General features: G+C 37.8%; 2 protein-coding genes across 3 annotated transcripts; both read left to right on the top strand.

Moving 5' to 3' along the window:
- Positions 152-1,344, top strand: LOC109823610 (ribonuclease Y-like). Its single transcript, XM_020389885.1, has 4 exons — positions 152-576; positions 698-808; positions 888-968; positions 1,051-1,344. The coding sequence occupies exons 1-4, from the start codon at positions 325-327 to the stop codon at positions 1,123-1,125; spliced, it is 519 nt and encodes a 172-aa protein (XP_020245474.1). The 5' UTR covers positions 152-324; the 3' UTR covers positions 1,126-1,344.
- On the top strand, positions 2,697-16,204 carry LOC109823609 (tRNA dimethylallyltransferase 2). Of its 2 annotated transcripts, XR_002242416.1 has the most exons (10): positions 2,697-3,034; positions 3,114-3,193; positions 3,282-3,350; positions 3,434-3,506; positions 3,602-3,786; positions 4,793-5,233; positions 5,349-5,424; positions 5,520-5,686; positions 6,249-6,488; positions 16,003-16,204. XR_002242416.1 is itself a non-coding variant. In XM_020389884.1 (9 exons), exons 1-9 carry the CDS (start codon positions 2,779-2,781, stop codon positions 6,354-6,356), a joined length of 1,455 nt encoding a protein of 484 aa, XP_020245473.1. In that variant the 5' UTR covers positions 2,697-2,778; the 3' UTR covers positions 6,357-6,750. The 2 variants fall into 2 exon arrangements, 1 of the variants encoding a protein (XP_020245473.1); XM_020389884.1 differs by lacking the exon at positions 16,003-16,204 and having other exon boundaries at positions 6,249-6,750.

Below are 18,652 nucleotides of genomic sequence, written 5' to 3'. Positions count from 1 at the left end.
AAAAAAAAAAAAAAAAAAAAAAAACTTCCACTTCCACACTAGGCAAGTGTTGTTTTGGATCTTATATGTTAGCCGTAATAAATACATACAAAATGTGGTTTGTTGTGTTGTGGTTTTACGGTCATTTCATCTCTAAATCCTTTTCTGCTCGTCACCAAGAATCCGAACTTGCTTGACACTCTTAAAAGTTTCCTGCGTTCCTCACTTAAAATACTTAAGGAGAAAGAGGCCCTCAACTTGGCAATACCTAGGACAGGAGAAAAGAGCACAAGACCTCATAGAATACGTACAGAAAAACTAATTAAAGAAGAGACTTTGGGAGAGATGATGCAGATGCCGTCGCCAGAGCAACAACAGCAATACATTTCGAGGATCAAGGATTCCGGTGGAAATAGCTGTCGAGATAGCCCAGCAAAGGAAGACAAGGAAGAGGAGGAGATGTCGAGGTCAGCTCTGTCGGCGTTCAGAGCGAAGGAGGAACAGATTGAGAGGAAGAAACTAGAGGTGAGGGAGAAGGTTTTTGCCCAGTTGGGAAGGGTGGAGGAAGAGAGCAAGCGCCTGGCCGAGATCCGAGAGGTAAGTTATTTAGCTAGAATATTCATGCACACGCGCTTTCGACTGGGGGCGCCGTTTTCTGTTGAGTTATACGTACATGGCTAAATTCATTGCCTCGATCAACAACCAAATTTTGTTCTAGGAACTTGAAGCTATGGCAGATCCAACTAGGAAAGAAGTTGCAGCTGTACGTAAGAGGATCGATGTGGTTAATCGTGAATTAAAGCCTCTCGGTCAAAGCTGCCTCAAGAAGGTTTGAGTCCGTTCGATTAATATAACTCTTGCTTGTTCTCATTGTTGTCAAGGTTAACCCATGTTTGTTGTCAATGAAGGAGAAGGAATACAAAGATGCGCTCGAGGCATTCAATGAGAAAAACAAGGAGAAATCCCAACTGGTCAACAAGTTAATGGAGGTACATTTCATTTTCCTTCTTCGTTCGCTGCTTGCATAATAATGCGACTTACGATAGCCATACCTTTGATGCCTGATCGCAGCTGGTGGCTGAGAGTGAAAGACTGAGGATGAAAAAGCTTGAGGAGCTGAGCAAGAATATAGATTCTCTCCATTGAGTCAATCTGCTGATTTTTATCGGGGAACTACGCTGTGCGAACCCACGTAACAAATGGCTAGTTGTCGCTGTTGCTTTCGTATTAATCGGTGTTGGAAATAAGTGTGCCGTCCTGATTTCTCATTGTCAAAAATCTGATTTAGTTGGAAGATGCTCTGTGAAAAGTTGTGTCTGACAAGATTAATTGATACCTTATCAATCGTTGTGTGGTCCTTCTCAATTCTAATTTCTGTATCAAATGATTCTCTGTAGTTTTATCCTCTGCCAGAGTTCGATTAAGTTACTTGTTTGTGAATCGAGCACTTGTATCGAATGATTCTGGTCGTAACTTTTCCCCTTTCTGCTGGAGTTACGGATTAATTGTTTGTTTGCCTATCAACGTCTCTGTTAGTTGTTAGGTAGAGAATTGCTTTCTTTGTGAGGGATTGCAACGTACTGATAGAGTGGTTATCTTTCAAGGCCAGGTTTTGCTTTTCCGACGTTTCCTGTCAAAGAGTTAATTCGACCTTTCGCCCGCTGCTGAAGCGATCTTCACTCGAAAAAGACGCTTCTTTTCCTAATTAAAGAGCATCCATCTCAATAAGAATCAAATGCGGGCTTTCGCTTTTCAAATAGTTCAATAGTCCTGTTCATTTATGACATAATACATAGATTTGTACAAGTTGAACGGGTGGCACTAGGGACACACCCCCAACCACATCCCAAGCCACACCCCCTCTCTCATACCCCCCACCCACCCCCCCAGCCACACCCCCTCTCTCATACGCTACAGTACACCGGGCCCCACATGGGATTTTAAAATTTTAAAATCCCATGTGGGGCCGGTGTACTGTAGCGTATGTTTTAAAATCCCATGTGGGGCCGGTGTACTGTAACGTATCAGAGGGGGTGTGGCTTGTGATGTGGTTGGGGGTGTGTCCCTATCATTTTCCTTTTTTTTTTCCTTCTTTTTTACCCCGAGTAACTCTGGGATTCTCGGAGGTTGTGCCAAAATTGGGGAAACTTTGATGAAGAAAATATTTGTAATTAGCTAGCAACCTTACATGCTTCATGCTTGGAATAAGAAAATAAGAAAAAGAAGAATCACCGAGGTTCAATTTATTCACTCTTCAAGGCGACGTGTGTGTCGCCTTAATGCAAATATTCTCATATATCCAGCTAAAAGATTCTGATCGCATAAATGTACCCACTGGAAGTTGAAATAGAAAGTGGGTCAGTGTTGAGCTAAAAAGCTAGTAAATGCTGTTATCTCTATAAAATGGATAAAGGGGGTATTTAAATCTAAACACCAGAAAGATGGGGACAAGGGACAAATAGTATGGAATAATTAAGGTGATAAGGAGATTGGTACCCTTGTCAAAATTTGTAATGTTTTAAATAAAAAAACATGATAAGAGAAGATTAGCGTTGGAAGGTGATGCCATCTTATTTTTATGTTATCTTTCTCCTTCCTTTTTCTTTTCTTTTCTTTTTTTAATTTTAAAATTTTCTCATTCTAATGATACGTCTGATACGATAGAAGGGCTTTTATTTAAGCGAAAAGTTTTTCGCTACGGGGCGGGGGGGCTCGAACCTAAGATTGCTACTACACGGGGAAAGGGGTTTTTATTTATTTATTTATTAGGGCAAACCTTTTGCGCGAAATCCTGAAGCAATGGGCGATGATGGAAGAACTCTGCAATCTCCTCAACCCCTCTTCGAAAACCCTAACCCTAGCAGCAACTCATCGTCGTTGTCGCCGGAGAAGAAGATAGTAGTAATAATGGGGGCAACGGGCTCAGGCAAGTCTCGCCTCTCTATCGACCTCGCCTCTCACTTCGCCGGCGTCGAGGTCATCAACGCCGACTCGATGCAAGTCTACCAAGGCCTCGACGTCCTCACCAACAAAGTTCCTTTTTTGGAGCGCGACGGTATATGTTTCCCTTTGTCTTCTTCTCTTGTCTGCTCTGGCTAAGAATTCACTGCGACTTCTCTAAAAATTGGCTCTAGGAGTTCCTCACCATCTTCTCGGGACCGTTGACGCGTCGGTCGAGTTCACTTCCAGAGATTTTCGTGATCTCGCCGTGCCAGTAAAAACCTCGACTCGATTGATTCTGCACCCTTTTTTTTTTCCTTTCAAATTTAAGTTTTGGCTGAAAAGCTTGGTAATTTTGTTAGATTATTGATGACATATTGTCCCGCGATGGTCTTCCGGTTATCGTTGGGGGTACAAATTACTACATCCAGGTTCATTATTCGTTACATGCAGCGTGCTATTGTCTAAAGCTCTTTCTTTTGAAAAGCTTGACGTCGACTTAATTTTTTGGTAGGCCCTTGTGAGCCCGTTCCTTATAGATGATGCGGTGCAAGATATGGAAGAAGACACCGTTGTTAGCGAACAAGGTTAGTAAAGGGGGAAATAAACTGATTTAATAGTTTAATGGTGTTAGCTTACATTCTTTTACTTCGTAGTTTCTGGAAGTTTCTGTTTCTTGCAGAATTAAGCAATGTAGATCTGGCTGCTAGCTATGAGATTATGTTTGTTATAGTTCCAAGAATCCCTGGTATTTTCTCTGTTTCTGGTTTAATCCATCGGCGTTTCCTGCAGATAAACCGTTATCTCAGCTTGTATGCCAGCTCAGGAGTCCTGCCTAGCACTCTGTTTCAAGGAAAGGCTGCAGAGGTAAAAGCTTTTGCCTGATCAGCTGTAAGCTTTTTTGCTATTTTCCCTCCAGTGTTACTGTTATCTACATGTGAGAATTCTACCTCGCTACACATTATAATGTAGTCCCTGAGTTATCTCAGACTATTAGTTCTGCTTGAGGTATCTTGGTCATAGGAACATGCTTCATCATTTGAACACCCATGCCATTTTCAAAAACTCATGGTAATACTTCAATTATCTTTATCAAGCAATATACAAGAAAGTCGCATGTCAAGCCCCATTATGTGGAGGATTGAGTTCAATTTAGCTAATCAGTAGGTCATTAGCCTGCCTTCTGGGTAGGTTTTTAGAGAGCCAGAGCCAGCTATATTATGCTGGGAATCGAGGACACTGTTTTCCATGGATTACTTGAAGGATTTTGACGCCTGAAGAGTCTGAAATCTGTGTCCTGTCACCATACTTGTTTTAGGATATGTGCAATGGGGGAAGATTGCTGCGAAGGAGATGACAACATTTTCTTTGTAGGGTAATCTGCTCTTAACACTCACAAGGATTGAGGCAATTTGCTTATTCTATGTTCTTCCAAGCCCGTTTTGGTTGGTTTTCTAAGGACTAGAGTTGGTTTTTTGAGGGAAAAGGAAGGAGAGGCTCGCGGGTAGGGAACCTTGCGGGCTGGAGGAAGTCATTTCCGAGGAGAATTTTGATGTCCACAGAGTGAAAACCGTATAAGTTGTTACTTATATTGTTTTAGGAAATGGAGATGAATATATAATATAGTGGCTGTGATTCAGTTGGGTGGGTGGGTGTTCACGTATGTCTTCTTTGCTTGCTTAGTTGCTTATATTATATTTTGGTTTGTATTGTTGAACTTTTCCATTATGTTGTGGGAAAGACATTAGAGTATTTTCTTTAGGTAAAATTCTGCAACACAGACATCCATCTTTATTTTGATAGTTCACTCTACAATGTTAAAGACCATTATTGACTTGATGAATGAAATTGGTTCTTTTTTATGTCAGGACAGAATTGGGGACGAGCTGATAATTTCAGATTTAATTGTTGTTTTATATGGCTGGATGTTTCTCTTCCTGTGCTGGATAAATATGTTGATCAAAGAGTGGACTGTATGATAGATAGTGGTTTGTTACTTGAAGTATATGATATATACAAGCCAAATGCAGATTACACCCGTGGACTGCGGCAAGCCATCGGTGCTCGAGAGTTTGAGGAGTTTTTCAAAGAGTGCTTTTTGGAGATAGAGGCATCTGGTTTTCCATGTCTTGAAGGGAATGCTAGCAGTGATAATGCAGAAACTGGAATTCCAATTTTGAGAAAGAAGGCTGATAACTCTTCAGGAGCTACTCTCGTAGAGATTTTGTGCTCCAGAAATTACAGGCTTCAATATTTACTAGATGAAGCAATTGACAAGCTAAAATCCAACACAAGGAAACTTGTACGACGTCAAGTATGAAAATTCCCCTCTTTCCAGTGACATTGCATTAGAATCTTGCTATGTATTTCGTTATTTCATGATCTATTAATTTACCATAAAGTTTCTTAAAATTTTTAAGCACTTTTAGATACGAAGGCTTAATCGGTTGAAGACATATTTTGGATGGGACTTACATTATGTTGATGCGACAGAAGCCTTTTTATGTATCCTTTCTATTCTACCTCTATCATTTTATTTAATTTATTTTGCATATCTTTCTTCTTTCTGTTCTGAACTAACTGTAATGTGCATTTCCCAGGCAACTCGGGAGACATGTGGCATGCAAAGGTTGTTGAACCTTGTATTGGTATTGTGAACACCTTCTTGTCTGAAAAAGTGAGTGTTTTGACGCTCTCAACAGAAATTGGTGATGTCCGGAGGGAGGGCCATGTTAGTAGGGATTTGTGGTCTCAATATATTTGTGAGGTTTGTATGCTTTTTCTTAACTCAAATTATATGGTCGAAACTAGCCAGTGATGTTGTAGATGCTATATTAGTTCTAGCTTTCACAAATCCAGTATATGGTTCATTCTTGGCCATTGGAAAGGCTGACGGTGGGGACTGGTCTGCAAATCACGTTTTTTTTTTAATGATCTGTCCTTCGGGCCTTAGGTTGGATCAAATAAGAGATTTACCGTCTCAATAGTATACAATTACAAGAGTAGATAGACCAACCGTTGAATAGTGGAGATGGAAACTGTTCTTCTCCTTTAGTGGAGAGTGGAGAGAGAAACAGCCTACTTCAGGAACTGCCAACCCTATGGTGGGTGTCAACAATGGGAATGATTTTAAATTGGTTGTTGCAAGGTTTTTATTACAGCAGGTTTTGGCAATTCATTGTGTTCCTAATTTAGGGTTGGCTACGATGAAAGGATCAAGCCCAATATTTTGAACCTCTGGATTTATCTTTCAAATTGTTTTCTCATGTCAAATTGTTGCTTAGTATTCCAGCGGCAATGATTATTCATGATGACATATACAATGACAGGCATGTGGAAATCGGGTCCTACGAGGGGCACATGAGTGGGAACAGCATAAACAGGGTCGTGGACACAGGAAGAGGATCCTTAGTTTAAGAAAGAAGTCTCTGCAGTAACGTCCTTGATATGCCAAAGAAAACATCTCTCAGCTTATGTCTTAGAGGCCGTTGTTCCAGCGTATTGTCAGATTAGTCCTCTGAGCTCTGCTGCTATATTACCTCGTTGTCTGTGTGAAAGCGTGAGGCGAGGTCAGGATATGTTCTTACGACAGAGTTGTAATTTTCTTTCTATATTTAAGAAAAATATAATGCAATTGCTATTGATGCCATAGAGTTGTTACAGAAGTTTTCAGTTGTCTGGTCATCTGTAAGCTTCTGTATACACTGTACTGTGTTAATCCAAGCATCTAACGGTTAGTATCGTAGATTAATTTAGGCAGAGTGAAACAATGAATGGTTTTTGTTTGTTACATTTGATCCTGTTCATTAGATTTGGTTATCATTTCTTTAACATCCCTACTTAGGGCCTGTTTGTTTGAACTGAAGTAACTGTGAAGTAGCAGAAGTAGAGGAAGTAGAGGCTATTTTTGCTACTTCCATATAAAAAATATTGTTTGTTTCTCCGTAAAAGCTACTTCCGTTACTTCCTTAAAAACTGACGTGTCATCTAGCTGGCATCTCTATTTCCTTAATATTTTTCCGGCTCCAATGCTGTGAAATACGGCGGAAGTGATTTTTAGGGTGGGGTCCACGGAAAAAAATGATCCCGAAAATACTTTCATCAACTACAGATTCTTCTCCTATCCTCACACAGCTGATTCTCTTTCTCTCTCCTTAAAAAGTAAAGTTATGAAAGGGTTTCCTCAACCGATTCTTCCCGAAATTACTTATATCCTCACAACCGATTAGTTCCCGCGTGAAAGGATTTCCTCAAGCTGGCGGTAATTCTAGTTCCCGCCGACTTCCTAGCAAAAAACGCCCTTCCTTCTTCATCTTCTTCCTCTTGGATTCACCAAAAAGGTATGTAAAGGTTAAATTTTGATCTTTTATTGTAATTAAATTACATCTTTTGCAAAAAAAGAAGAAATATTGGTGGTTGTATTTATTCGCTTGCTGTTTTTCTTTAGTTTCCACAAGCAATTTTATGTGATACTATTCTCCTTAATTTTTTCCCCTCATTTATTCCTCACAAAAACAAATTTTAGGTTTAATTTTACATAGTTTGTTGATTTCCATTTATTTTTTGTGGTGAAAGGACTAAATCTTGACTTGGGCTTGTAATTGGATTGATTCCGGTTCTTCAAAAAATGTATTATCAAGTGATTCAAAATTACAATGATTTCCAATGTAAATAGGACCAGTGTTCTCTCCTTGCATCATCCGAATAAGACCATCATCCGAATACTAGCTTGGTGTAATCAGCCATTTCGTGAACTCGAAGATTTTTTTTTGCAATGGCAATGTTGTCTGTTTTTTGTCGACTTACACAAATGAATTCAGTTCCGAGTGCCAGTAACTCATATTTCAGAACTTCATAGGATATATTAGCAGAGCAAATACATCTAGCTTTTGTTGTTCAGAAACTACATATAGTTGCCCGTACCCTTGAATGTCATCGAATAGGTTGCCATCGAATATTTCTTCTTCTGCTCAAATGGAAGTTCAAAAAATTTGGATACAACAATCTTCAGTTTTTGAAGCACCTCTGGTGATATTCCATGATTGATTAGCTACAATGTTGAATTGACATTATCAAGACTTATTGATAGCTTTTAGCAATGGGTTTTGTCTTGTGTAAATCTTCATGTTGTCAGCGTACTATTTGATTTATGGAAGAGCAAGGTCGAATTTGGAAGCATAAACGCTAGGACTAATCACATATCTGTCCCCTGTACTATAGGACACATATTACCTCCTTTTTATTATCACTTTCAAAAACATAGTTATCTTTTTGTTATTTGTATCTGCCATTTGGATGTCATGCAAGTTTCAGACAGATCATTTGAAATTTGAGGTGTTACCGAGATATCCTCTATTCTCTTATAGTTACATGTGTGGAACGTACACTTATATAATACAGAAACATATAGCAAGGAGATAACTTCATTTAGGATTAGAGAGATTAGAAGTAACAAGTGGTCAAAGCCTCGCATGTACTGAGGACTATACCACACGTCTCATATACCTGGAAGAATCCCAATTCTCTACAAGCCATATCGGGCTTGCTGAGCTCGCCTTCATCAGGTTCGGAAAGCAAATGCTACGATTGCTTTCACATAAAAAACTCCAACATACTGACATTGTAACAGGCATCCATTTTCTCATTTGCATCCTTTTAAAAGCATTCCACCAGTTAAAGACAACAGCGGCTTAATATAGTCATACTATTATAAAGCAAATAGTAAGAAGAATCAAATTATTAAGGTAGGCAAAGTCTTCTCTTGCTTCCAAAAGCAAATCGGGACCTTCTCAATAGGCTTTAACTTGACTACAAAGAGTTCTATGCCAGTGTAACTAGGATGTGAGAATCATATTTATTTTTGTCGATGTGAGAAATAAATTGGCGAATTTTTATAATAACCATATGCGCTGACTTTTTTGATTTTATAACATTGTTTTATTTGTTTTATGTAGAATATGGAACCTTCAAAAGCTAGAGATGCTACACTAAGTTGCTTTGCTGCATATGTGTCATGTATAGTGTGTGCTTACTTTATGTTGTTTGAGAATAAAAGAGAAGTAACTTCTAGGGAACCAACCGAGTTGAGAGATTCATTGAGAAATGCTTATATCTACCGATTATTCTATGGCGGCAGAACATTTGCATATGACTACTTAAGAATGGATAGAGGTCCATTTTTTAACCTTGTTCGCATGTTACGAAAGTCTAGACTTCTTAAAGATACCATATATGTTTCCATCGAGGAGCAAGTTGCTATGTTTTTACACATAGTAGGGCATAATGCAAAAAATAGGGTTGTTGGTATAAACTTCGTACGTTCAGGCGAAACTATTAGTAGGTACTTCAATGCAGTCCTCGTGGCAATATTAAAACTAAGACCATTACTAATGAAGCAAGCGAGTGGTGAGGTATCCGATGAGATTCGTTGTAGATCAACTTGGTATCGTTGTAGATCAACTTGGTACCCTTGGTTTGAGGTAAAGTGGATTATGTTTCAATCATTTATATATATACTTCTTAAGGTAATATGTAATATAAAATGGCGAATTTATATGTTGTGTATGTTTAAATGGTCAGAACTGTATTGGTATGATTGATGGAACACACATTGCTGCGTCTGTCCCTGATAATATAGTTGCTCGATTTCATGGTCGCAAAGATGGTCCCACACAAAATGTGCTTGCAGTTGTTACACCTAATAAGCTATTTTGTTATGTCATGGCTGGATGGGAAGGGTCCGCTAATGACTTTACAGTTTTAAGGGATGCATTGTCTATGCCTCCTCCAAAGGGATTGCGTTTGATAAAAGGTAATAAAATGTGAACTAAAATTATAAACTATTTTATTAGTTTAAAAAAATTTGTTAATAATTTGGTTTCATGTTAATATTGTAGATAAATATTATCTCTGTGATGCTGGATATACGACAATGCCTGGTTTTATTGCACCTTATCGTGGCGTGCGCTACCATCTTAAAGAGCAAGACGGTAGAGAACCATTGAACCATCGAGAGCTAATAATGGTTATAAAGTGTATAAGACATTTAAAGCCCCTGCTTTCAAAAAGGCCGTTGAGCATGTGAATTCTCTCTTTGGAGAAAATTATACTACATACAATGTCGAGAACCACTTACGAACCCTCAAAGATAAGTGGAAACTTATTTGTGAAGCAAAAAAACTTAGTGGAGCCGGATGGGATGAAGAGAGTAAGATGATTACACTTGATACCACGACATATGCTGAGCTTATCGAGGTATATTAATTTCTTAATCTTGTCCACCAAGTTAATTCAAAATTTTCTTTTTGATATATTACATTAAAAATCTCTAATTTTCTTATAAACAGAGACATCCAAAATACAAGCCTTATTTGAATTGTCCAATTCCAAGATATGAAGAGCTTCGCATTATTTGTGGGGAGGATCATGCTACTGGAGAATTCAGAGAGACAAGTTATGACCCTGACATTGATAAAGAGATTCCAACTATCAATATCGACGAAGATGATCTTGTAGATAGTCCTGGTATTGATGGAGTTCGTGTATCACAATTCAATGGAGTGGACCCTCCGAGCATTTCTGTCAAGCCAGGAACTGTAAGTGGTAAATCGTCTCGTCCAGTAAAGAAGAAGAAAAGGGAGGACTCCCATATAATTATTGGTGAGAAACTTGTGGAGGAAATGGGAAAGGTAGCCATTGCCATTACTGGTTTGAAGGAGCGAACTTGGGTTGAGGTTCTTGCTGATAAGGTTTTTGGTTTTCAAGATATTTCCATAGATAATCTTGAACTGGTTTTCAATGAATATTACAAGAATGAAGTTGAAGCGAAGGCTTTTATGGTGTTGCCCGAACCAATACAGAGAAGGAGGATTCTTAACGTGTTGGAGAGGATAGGTAGGGAACCAACTTTGGACAACGCTCAGAGAGGAACTACTAGTTTCAGAAACATGGATAGCACCCCTTAATAAATGGTTCTCAGTTTAAGCTATTTTTCTAGTATGAATAAGCTTCCTAAAATTTGCACTTTATTATTTTATTTTAAACTTAATGATACTGGTTTATTGTCAATTATGCGTGTTGGACTTTGATATCAATTGAGCTTACAATAAGACTACGATTCTTATTTATTTTAGTTAATTTTTAATAGCACTTTCTTTTTGTCAGCTCAATATATTTTTTGTGGATGTTTTTTTTTTCTTTTTTCTTTTTGGTGCCTAATTGTTGGTTTATCAAAGTCATTGCTGTAGCATGGATTCAAAGTCAAATAAATGCTTTAGGCAAATTGGATAAGCATTGGATGTGGAGGCAAATTTGTGAAGGCTATAGATATGTTGCTCTTTTGATCAGTAATAATACATAATTAGTTATTGGGCTACACCAAGCGTGATTTCAGTATACTGCGATGATTTGTTGTTGATCTTATAGTCAGTCATTGCTCACTGTCAAAAATCCTTTGGGGATGATTAACTTTCCGAGAAATTACTTTGTGTTCTCTTTGAAGTTATAGTCGTTCTGGTGGCTTTCATTTATTAAATGGCTTTCTTTTTTTTAATAAATTCAATAGATATTTAATGTGCTTGTTGCAATTATGCTGCACGTCTCATTATCCTCGTACTACGTTATTTATCTGATGATTTACTTTCACTCATTTTCTTGTTATTGCACGAAATAGCAAGCATAAGAAACTGAAACCCTCGTACTTGACCAATTCCATAGTTTATTATGTTTCTTTCCTGTTTGCTGCGGATGCTCCCTTGTTATCATCAGTGTTTCGTGTCATACCTCTTGATCAAAAAATGGTAAGATTACCTTTATTATATATCAAGCAAATCAACTATATGAATATTGGTCTCTTCAATTGATTGCAACAACAGTTCTATTTCCATTTCAATGACAATCCAAACAAGAATAAAATGGAAGCAACAATATTAATTACTTCCAAGTAATATTTTCAAATATTATCCAAACAAAAAAAATAAATGAAGAGGAAGAAGTTCTACTTCCATTACTTCTAAAAATATATGAAACAAACAAAAAAAATGATATTTCCGTTACTTCCTACTTCATAGTTTTGGAAGTTACTTCCGTAATCTACTTCTTACTTCCAATACTTCCATTATCCAAACGGGCCCTAAAACTAGAAAAATATTGCGGGGGAAAAAGGGAAAATTTATACAAACAAGGGGGTACTTACACAAACAAACCGCAGATAAACCCAGAAATTGGTAGGCTTCACCCGAATTGAGCTCGAAATGAAAGTTTAATAGACAAACGGGTATGGATGAAACAAAAGAGTGGACAAAAGATTAATATCTACAATTTTGGAAGGTGGGCTCCAGTGAGATTCTTTCTGGTTTTGTTTTGCAAAGATCCAAGATTCTCCCCCTCGTTTTTAAAGAACGATGATGAGATAAAAGCGCATCCAAACATTTATGGTAGGCTATCAATGGAGGCATAATATGAAACAGCTGTGAAGCCTTGCGCGAAGCTCCCGACGTCCATCAAAACTTCAATATTGCAACAGCAGTCACTCGTATCTTTGGAATTGCTCACAAGCCCCCAAATTGAGGGGCCTAGCATTTGATCCCTCAATAACTAAGGGGCTGTTTGGTTGTTGTTGGTAAAGTTGTGTATTTATGACACAACTTGAAAAGTTGTTGTCCACCTCATCAATTTTACTTTTATACTTTTATTTGTTTGTTTTTTATTCCATTGGAATCATAAATTGCTTGTTTGGTTTGCAAATGTAACTTTAATTGTTTGTTTAGAAAGTGTAAAAAATGGTCCCTACACAAATGATCATATTGGTTGAAATTATTTAGACAAGTTATGACCCTGACATTGATAAAGAGATTCCAACTATCAATATCGACGAAGATGATCTTGTAGATAGTCCTGGTATTGATGGCGTTCGTGTATCACAATTCAACGGAGTGGACCCTTCGAGCATTTCTATCAAGCCAGGAGCTGTAAGTGGTAAATCGTCTCGTCCAGTAAAGAAGAAGAAAAGGGAGGACTCCCATATAATTATTGGTGAGAAACTTGTGGAGGAAATGGGAAAGGTAGCTACTGCCATTGTTGGTTTGAAGGAGCGAACTTGGGTTGAGGTTCTTGCTGATAAGGTTTTTGGTTTTCAAGATATTTCCATAGATAATCTTGAACTGGTTTTCAATGAATATTACAAGAATGAAGTTGAAGCGAAGGCTTTTATGGTGTTGCCCGAACCAATACAGAGAAGGAGGATTCTTAACGTGTTGGAGAGGATAGGTAGGGAGCCAACTTTGGACAACGCTCAGCGAGGAACTACTAGTTTCAGAAACATGGATAGCACCCCTTAATAAATGGTTTTTAATTTAAACTATTTTTCTAGTATGGATAGTCTTCTTAGAGATTGCACTTTATTGTTTTATTTTAAACTTAATGATTTTAGTTTATTATCAATTATGTGTGTTGGACTTTGATATGAATTGAGCTTACAATAAGAATATGATTCTTATTTATTTCAGTTAATTTTTAATAGCACTTTCTTTTTCTTAGCTCAATATATTTTTCGTGGATGTTGTTGCTTTTAGTATTTACTTAAGTGCTATATGTCAGAATTACGGGACAAGCTGTGTACATTATGCATATATCAATCTGGTAAATTTAAGTTCATTCTAGTTTTTGCAGCTAATGTATATTTGCAATGTGAAATAGTTTATTATTTGTCACGATTCCTAAGATAAATGCACCTTTGCCTTTACTTCTCTTAACATCATCTACAGTTATACCATTTAGATGCCTGGATAAGTTTAGTAGACTATAAAGTCCTCTTTAATGTTTTATGCCATCTTTTAAGTGGTTATTAGTAGAAAAGAAAATATGAGTTGTTGAAATTTTGATGCATTATAAATAATGCTTACCAAGTTCTCTTGGGAAACTATTGCTCGAGTGATCCAGATGTTATATTTTGCAACAACTGTATAGTCTTGTTGACTTGGAACTTTTGTCAATGGACATATTTCCTTGCATTTGCAGTATATCCATGGTGCAATTTATAAATGAAATGATTGCCTGCCATGTTGAAAAATTTCTATTGAATGATTACATGTCGTAAGAATAATTGATTGACCTTGACACACCTTGATGATAGGCATGTACCTTGTTCTCTGTTGAACCGAGAAATGAGAGATTATTTGCATTTATGCATGATGATCCCCTGACAATGACACATGGTTTATTATGCTGAAGATGCCAATTTGGCCTTGGTTGGATTGTATAATGCAGATGCAGCTTACCTTTCACATGGGGGTCAGCACTGGTTTCCTGGTGTAAGAACTCACTCTATTTCATACTCATCTACCAGAAGTGGGACTTCAGGCTTTACACATTGTAGAAATTTACTAGCTGGCATGATTGATTTAATAAAAAGTTAGTATGTCCATACCAGCAAAGTGATGACCTTGGTGTTCTTGTGATCTTTAATGTTCAGTGCTTGCCTCGTGTCTCTAGAGTTTATTCATTCATTATTCATGGTGAACCTATAGTTCTTTTTGCTTATGTGGTATGTATTCTGAACCCCATATGTGTTTAACTTTTTCACGATTTGGACACATTGATTGCCATTGTTGTTCAAATCCTTGCTTGTGTAGTTAGATATGACAAATTATATTGGCACCAAATGATCAAAATAATGTCAAAGATTACTGTTCTGTATGGACAAACATCTTCCTGATCTTGTTGCAAGCACTTGTCTCGTGTGTTCAAAATCTGTCCTTTTTTGTAATTTGACTTAAACTCCTATTCTTATTCTTATTTAATGACTTGCGAAAATCCATGTGCATCTACAACTTTATCTTGTTATGTGCTGTCATGTTTGTGCTCCTTTGAGCTACAACTTCAATCAAGGATTCATACATAGTAAAACATTATACATGTAATTATTATCATCTTTGGAAAGGACCGTTATCCACACGAACTTCAAGCCTCGGCAGTTAAACTAACTTCGTCTGCTTGATAAATCTTGTCAGTTAAAACAAAGTTCGTCGGTTCAACGAACATCGTCAGTGAAAATGAGGTTCGTCAATTATTCGTTTATATTTGTTACTTAAGTAACAAAACTTTTGTAAAGTTGCTTCCTGATTGGATAGTTGTCATGTTTGTGCAACATCAGAAGCAATTCCAGCACTCCTGAATACTGATGTAGTGTAATATACCACATCATTTATACCACCTAGTTGTTGAAATAGGAATAATGCTGCCCCCACGCTAACAACTGCAGTTTGGAAAATTAGTCACAAATATTAGGTCTATATAAATGACCTGAAAAACCAGAAAGCTTACACGTTGTTTCCTTTTCCATTTGTTTAGTTTGTGTATGTGTCTGTGCTTTATGCATTCCTCCATCGTTTTCTTTTACTTCAACTGTTCCATTTGTTTAGTTTGTGTATGTGTCTGTGCTTTATCCATTCCTCCATCGTTTTCTTTTTATTCAACTCATGATGTGAGCGTTCTAACTTTTAAGCATAGCAATGCTCAAGGCATGTGATGTGTTATAATACTTTCATTTCTATTTCTATTTCAATGACAATCCAAACAAGAATAAAATGGAAACAACATGTATTAATTACTTCCTAATAATATTTCTAAATATTATCCAAACAAAAAAAGTAAATGAAGAGGAAAAAGTTCTACTTCCATTACTTCTAAAAATATATGAAACAAACAAAAAAAATGCTATTTCCGCTACTTCTTATTTCATAGTTTTGGAAGTTACTTCCGTAATCTACTTCTTACTTCCAATACTTCCATTATCCAAACGGGCCCTTAATTGCCCCTCATGGGATACGCTAGAAAAATATCTGTGATATTATAATTTTAGTGAACTCAAGAAGTTATTTGAGCTGATGATACCTTTATAGGAATAATCCTAAGAACTCTTTAGTTAGATCAGCTTGCGGAAATATCAACTTTAGCGGTTATCCAGCATAATAAGTGTAAATCTTGCTATTGAGCACTTTTAATGGTCTAGGGTAGATGGCAAAAGATGATATAGCTTGTCGCGGTTGAAAATCATTGTATTCATGTCCTTCCGACGATTCTCAGGAAATATCATCCATCACATCAGTTCATCTCCGACCTTTATGAAGATTATGAAGATTCGCCGCACAAACTTAAACTTCAAGCTAATTGAGCTGGTGACGGTTTGGAAGAAAGGGCAGAGGCAAATAGACTTAGTCCAGGTTGTAGTTAGAATGAAGCTGAGACAGAGGGCGAGATGTAGCAGGTAAGTGAATTATAGAGCGTAGGCGAGGCGGGTCCAACTATTCACACTCTCAAACAGTAACTTTGAGGGTGTGTGTGGGGACTAAATTGCCCTTCTCCCAAGCCAAACCAGGCCAAGTCCAAAAGGACATTTTCGGCAATCCAACTTCCAAAGTTACTGTTTAGGAGTGGATATAGCAAACATGAGGCTATGGTGAGCTTGGGCGAAGGTTATCCAGGTGCCCTGCTGTTGCATTTTACCTTTTTTTCCCGGTCTGGCGTCCTTAGGGGCTGTTTGTTTCCTTTTTTTTGAGAGGGAAATGTGGAGAAAGCCTGCCAAAAGTACACCTTTTGGCAGGCTTTTGACAGGCTTTCCCCACCTTTCCCTCTAAAAAAAAAAAGGAAACAAACAGCCCCTAAGACTTAAGCAATGCGGCCCTGTTTGTACATTGCCTCCCTCGCCCAGGCCACGGGATTGCTGCCTTTTTCTTTCTTTCTTTCTTTTCTTTTTTTCCCTCCTCCTGGTGGGGATCCCAAATTTTCCATGTGTTTCCATTGAGTTTGGATAATTCCTGTCCCTTTCCTGACACTTTCAAGCGTTTACATAGATGAGAATGATTTGATATTTTTCAGTTGGTTGAAGGTGAATGAGAATCCAGTCTTTTTCCTTACCCGTTCCTTTCGTATGTTGTGTTCGCCACCTTGTCCAGCTGTCAGCCTCCCAAGTCTATCGCTGCTTCTGGATTAAGCTAATATGCCCCCCCTCCAAATTCTTTGTAGACTAGTAGTGACACTAGTGAAATGGAGACCTCCTGTATGATTGCGCTGTTCCCAAATCAAAGCATGAACTGTGATACGTGTGTTGATATATGGAAATAATGAGCACGAGGTAGCGACTCACTAAATGAGCTACCAAAGTATAATCATTGTTATGACAAATTCCTCAGGATAAGCTAATATCAATCACACGAGAACACGAAAAATATCAAGAACACGCGAACGCAAAGATATACTTGGTTCGACTTGTAGCCTACGTCCACATTCTCTAAACAAGATCCTTGACGCGCTTTCCTATTCTCCAAAGCATGTGGCCCCCACATTCTCTGCTGTCCAACAATAGAAACCTTCACGCGTTTACTTCTTCACGCGGCTTTTCACGTGAACTCTTCACATGGGTTGGCCGATTCACAATATCATCTGTAGCCAACCAAATCACATCCTCAGGAATATCAACTTCATCGGAGTCCTCCTTTGATTTTCCTTCATACTCTTCTTGTTTATTCTTGTTTCTCAATCTGTAACAATCGGTCTTGATGTGCTATTTCTTCTTACAATATCTGCAGGTTAGATTCCTGTGCTTCGATTTATACTTGTTACCTCCAAAGCCCTTTCCTTATGATCTTCCTCGAACAAACAAGCTATCAGCTTTATCGCTACTTTCACTTATGGTTAACCCTTTGTCGATTTTCTCTTTATTCAACAAGTTCTCTTTAATGTCCTTGATACCAATAGAATCTCGACCATAACTCGTAGTATCCCTGAAGTGCTTGTAGGAAGGCGGCAAATAACACAATAACAATAAGGCTTGATTTTCATCAACGATCTTAACATCAATTTTACTCAAATTTGTAATCACAAAATTAACTTCACCAATATGAGATTTGATGGGTGTTCCTTCCGACATCCGTGTGTACAAACGCTGCTTCAAGAGGAGGCGATTAGTGAGCGACTTCGTCAAATACAAATCCTTCAATTTAGATCATAAATTTGCGGTTGTCTTCTCCGTGAGAACTTCTCGTAAAATTTCGTTTGTCAAACATAACTGGATTGCTGTGAGAGCTCTATCATCCAACTCGTTCTAATCTTCCTCCGTCATAGTAAACGATTTCTTCGACTTCCTGAATAAAGTCTTCTTCAATCCACTCTATGTCAACACGGAGATCATCCTAACTTGCCAAAGGCTAAAACTGATGTTGTTATCAAACTTCTCGATATCCCACTTCATAGTAGTTGTCGTCATCTTCTCGCCCGATCGCTAGCTAAGGGCTCTGACACCAATATGTTGTGACAAACTCCCCACGATAAGCTAATATCAATCACACGAGAACACGAAAAATATCATGAACGCACGAACACAAATATATACATGGTTCGGCTTGTAGCCTACGTCCACGGGCGAATGAGGAGAAAAACTTTACTAAATAGTGAGGAATGCAAAGTGAAATCTCTCAATCACTCAATTCTAAATCACACCCCAAAAGTCTGACACAACTCTCAACTAAAAGAGCAAAAAAGAAAAATATCAAATAGGCTTCACAAAATAACTCTCTTTTTTATTGATGCTCTGAATTTGATAAATCTAATTGGCTTGAAAGTCTGTTCTTATATAGCATTGAAGATCCAAACTTCTTGTTGTCTAAGGAATAATGGTTCTAATAGGAATAAAAGTCTACATATCCTAAAATCCAACAAGAGTCCAACTAGATATAAA

This window comes from Asparagus officinalis, chromosome 9 (genome assembly GCF_001876935.1).
Source record: "Asparagus officinalis chromosome 9, Aspof.V1, whole genome shotgun sequence".
Lineage (NCBI taxonomy): Eukaryota > Viridiplantae > Streptophyta > Magnoliopsida > Asparagales > Asparagaceae > Asparagus > Asparagus officinalis.
The sequence above is the reverse complement of the archived record's forward strand: the minus strand, read 5'-3'. Positions and strand labels throughout refer to the sequence as shown.

What these genes read in the sequence shown, in the direction of transcription:
- LOC109823610 (XM_020389885.1), top strand. Translation starts at nt 325, where the DNA reads ATGATGCAGATGCCGTCGCCAGAGCAACAACAGCAATACATTTCGAGG. An exon ending in GCCTGGCCGAGATCCGAGAG is followed by an intron (nt 577 to 697) that starts GTAAGTTATTTA and finishes ATTTTGTTCTAG; the next exon opens with GAACTTGAAGCTATGGCAGA. An exon ending in GTCAAAGCTGCCTCAAGAAG is followed by an intron (nt 809 to 887) that starts GTTTGAGTCCGT and finishes TTGTCAATGAAG; the next exon opens with GAGAAGGAATACAAAGATGC.
- LOC109823609 (XM_020389884.1), top strand. Translation starts at nt 2,779, where the DNA reads ATGGGCGATGATGGAAGAACTCTGCAATCTCCTCAACCCCTCTTCGAA. An exon ending in TTCGTGATCTCGCCGTGCCA is followed by an intron (nt 3,194 to 3,281) that starts GTAAAAACCTCG and finishes TAATTTTGTTAG; the next exon opens with ATTATTGATGACATATTGTC. An exon ending in TTCAAGGAAAGGCTGCAGAG is followed by an intron (nt 3,787 to 4,792) that starts GTAAAAGCTTTT and finishes ATGTCAGGACAG; the next exon opens with AATTGGGGACGAGCTGATAA.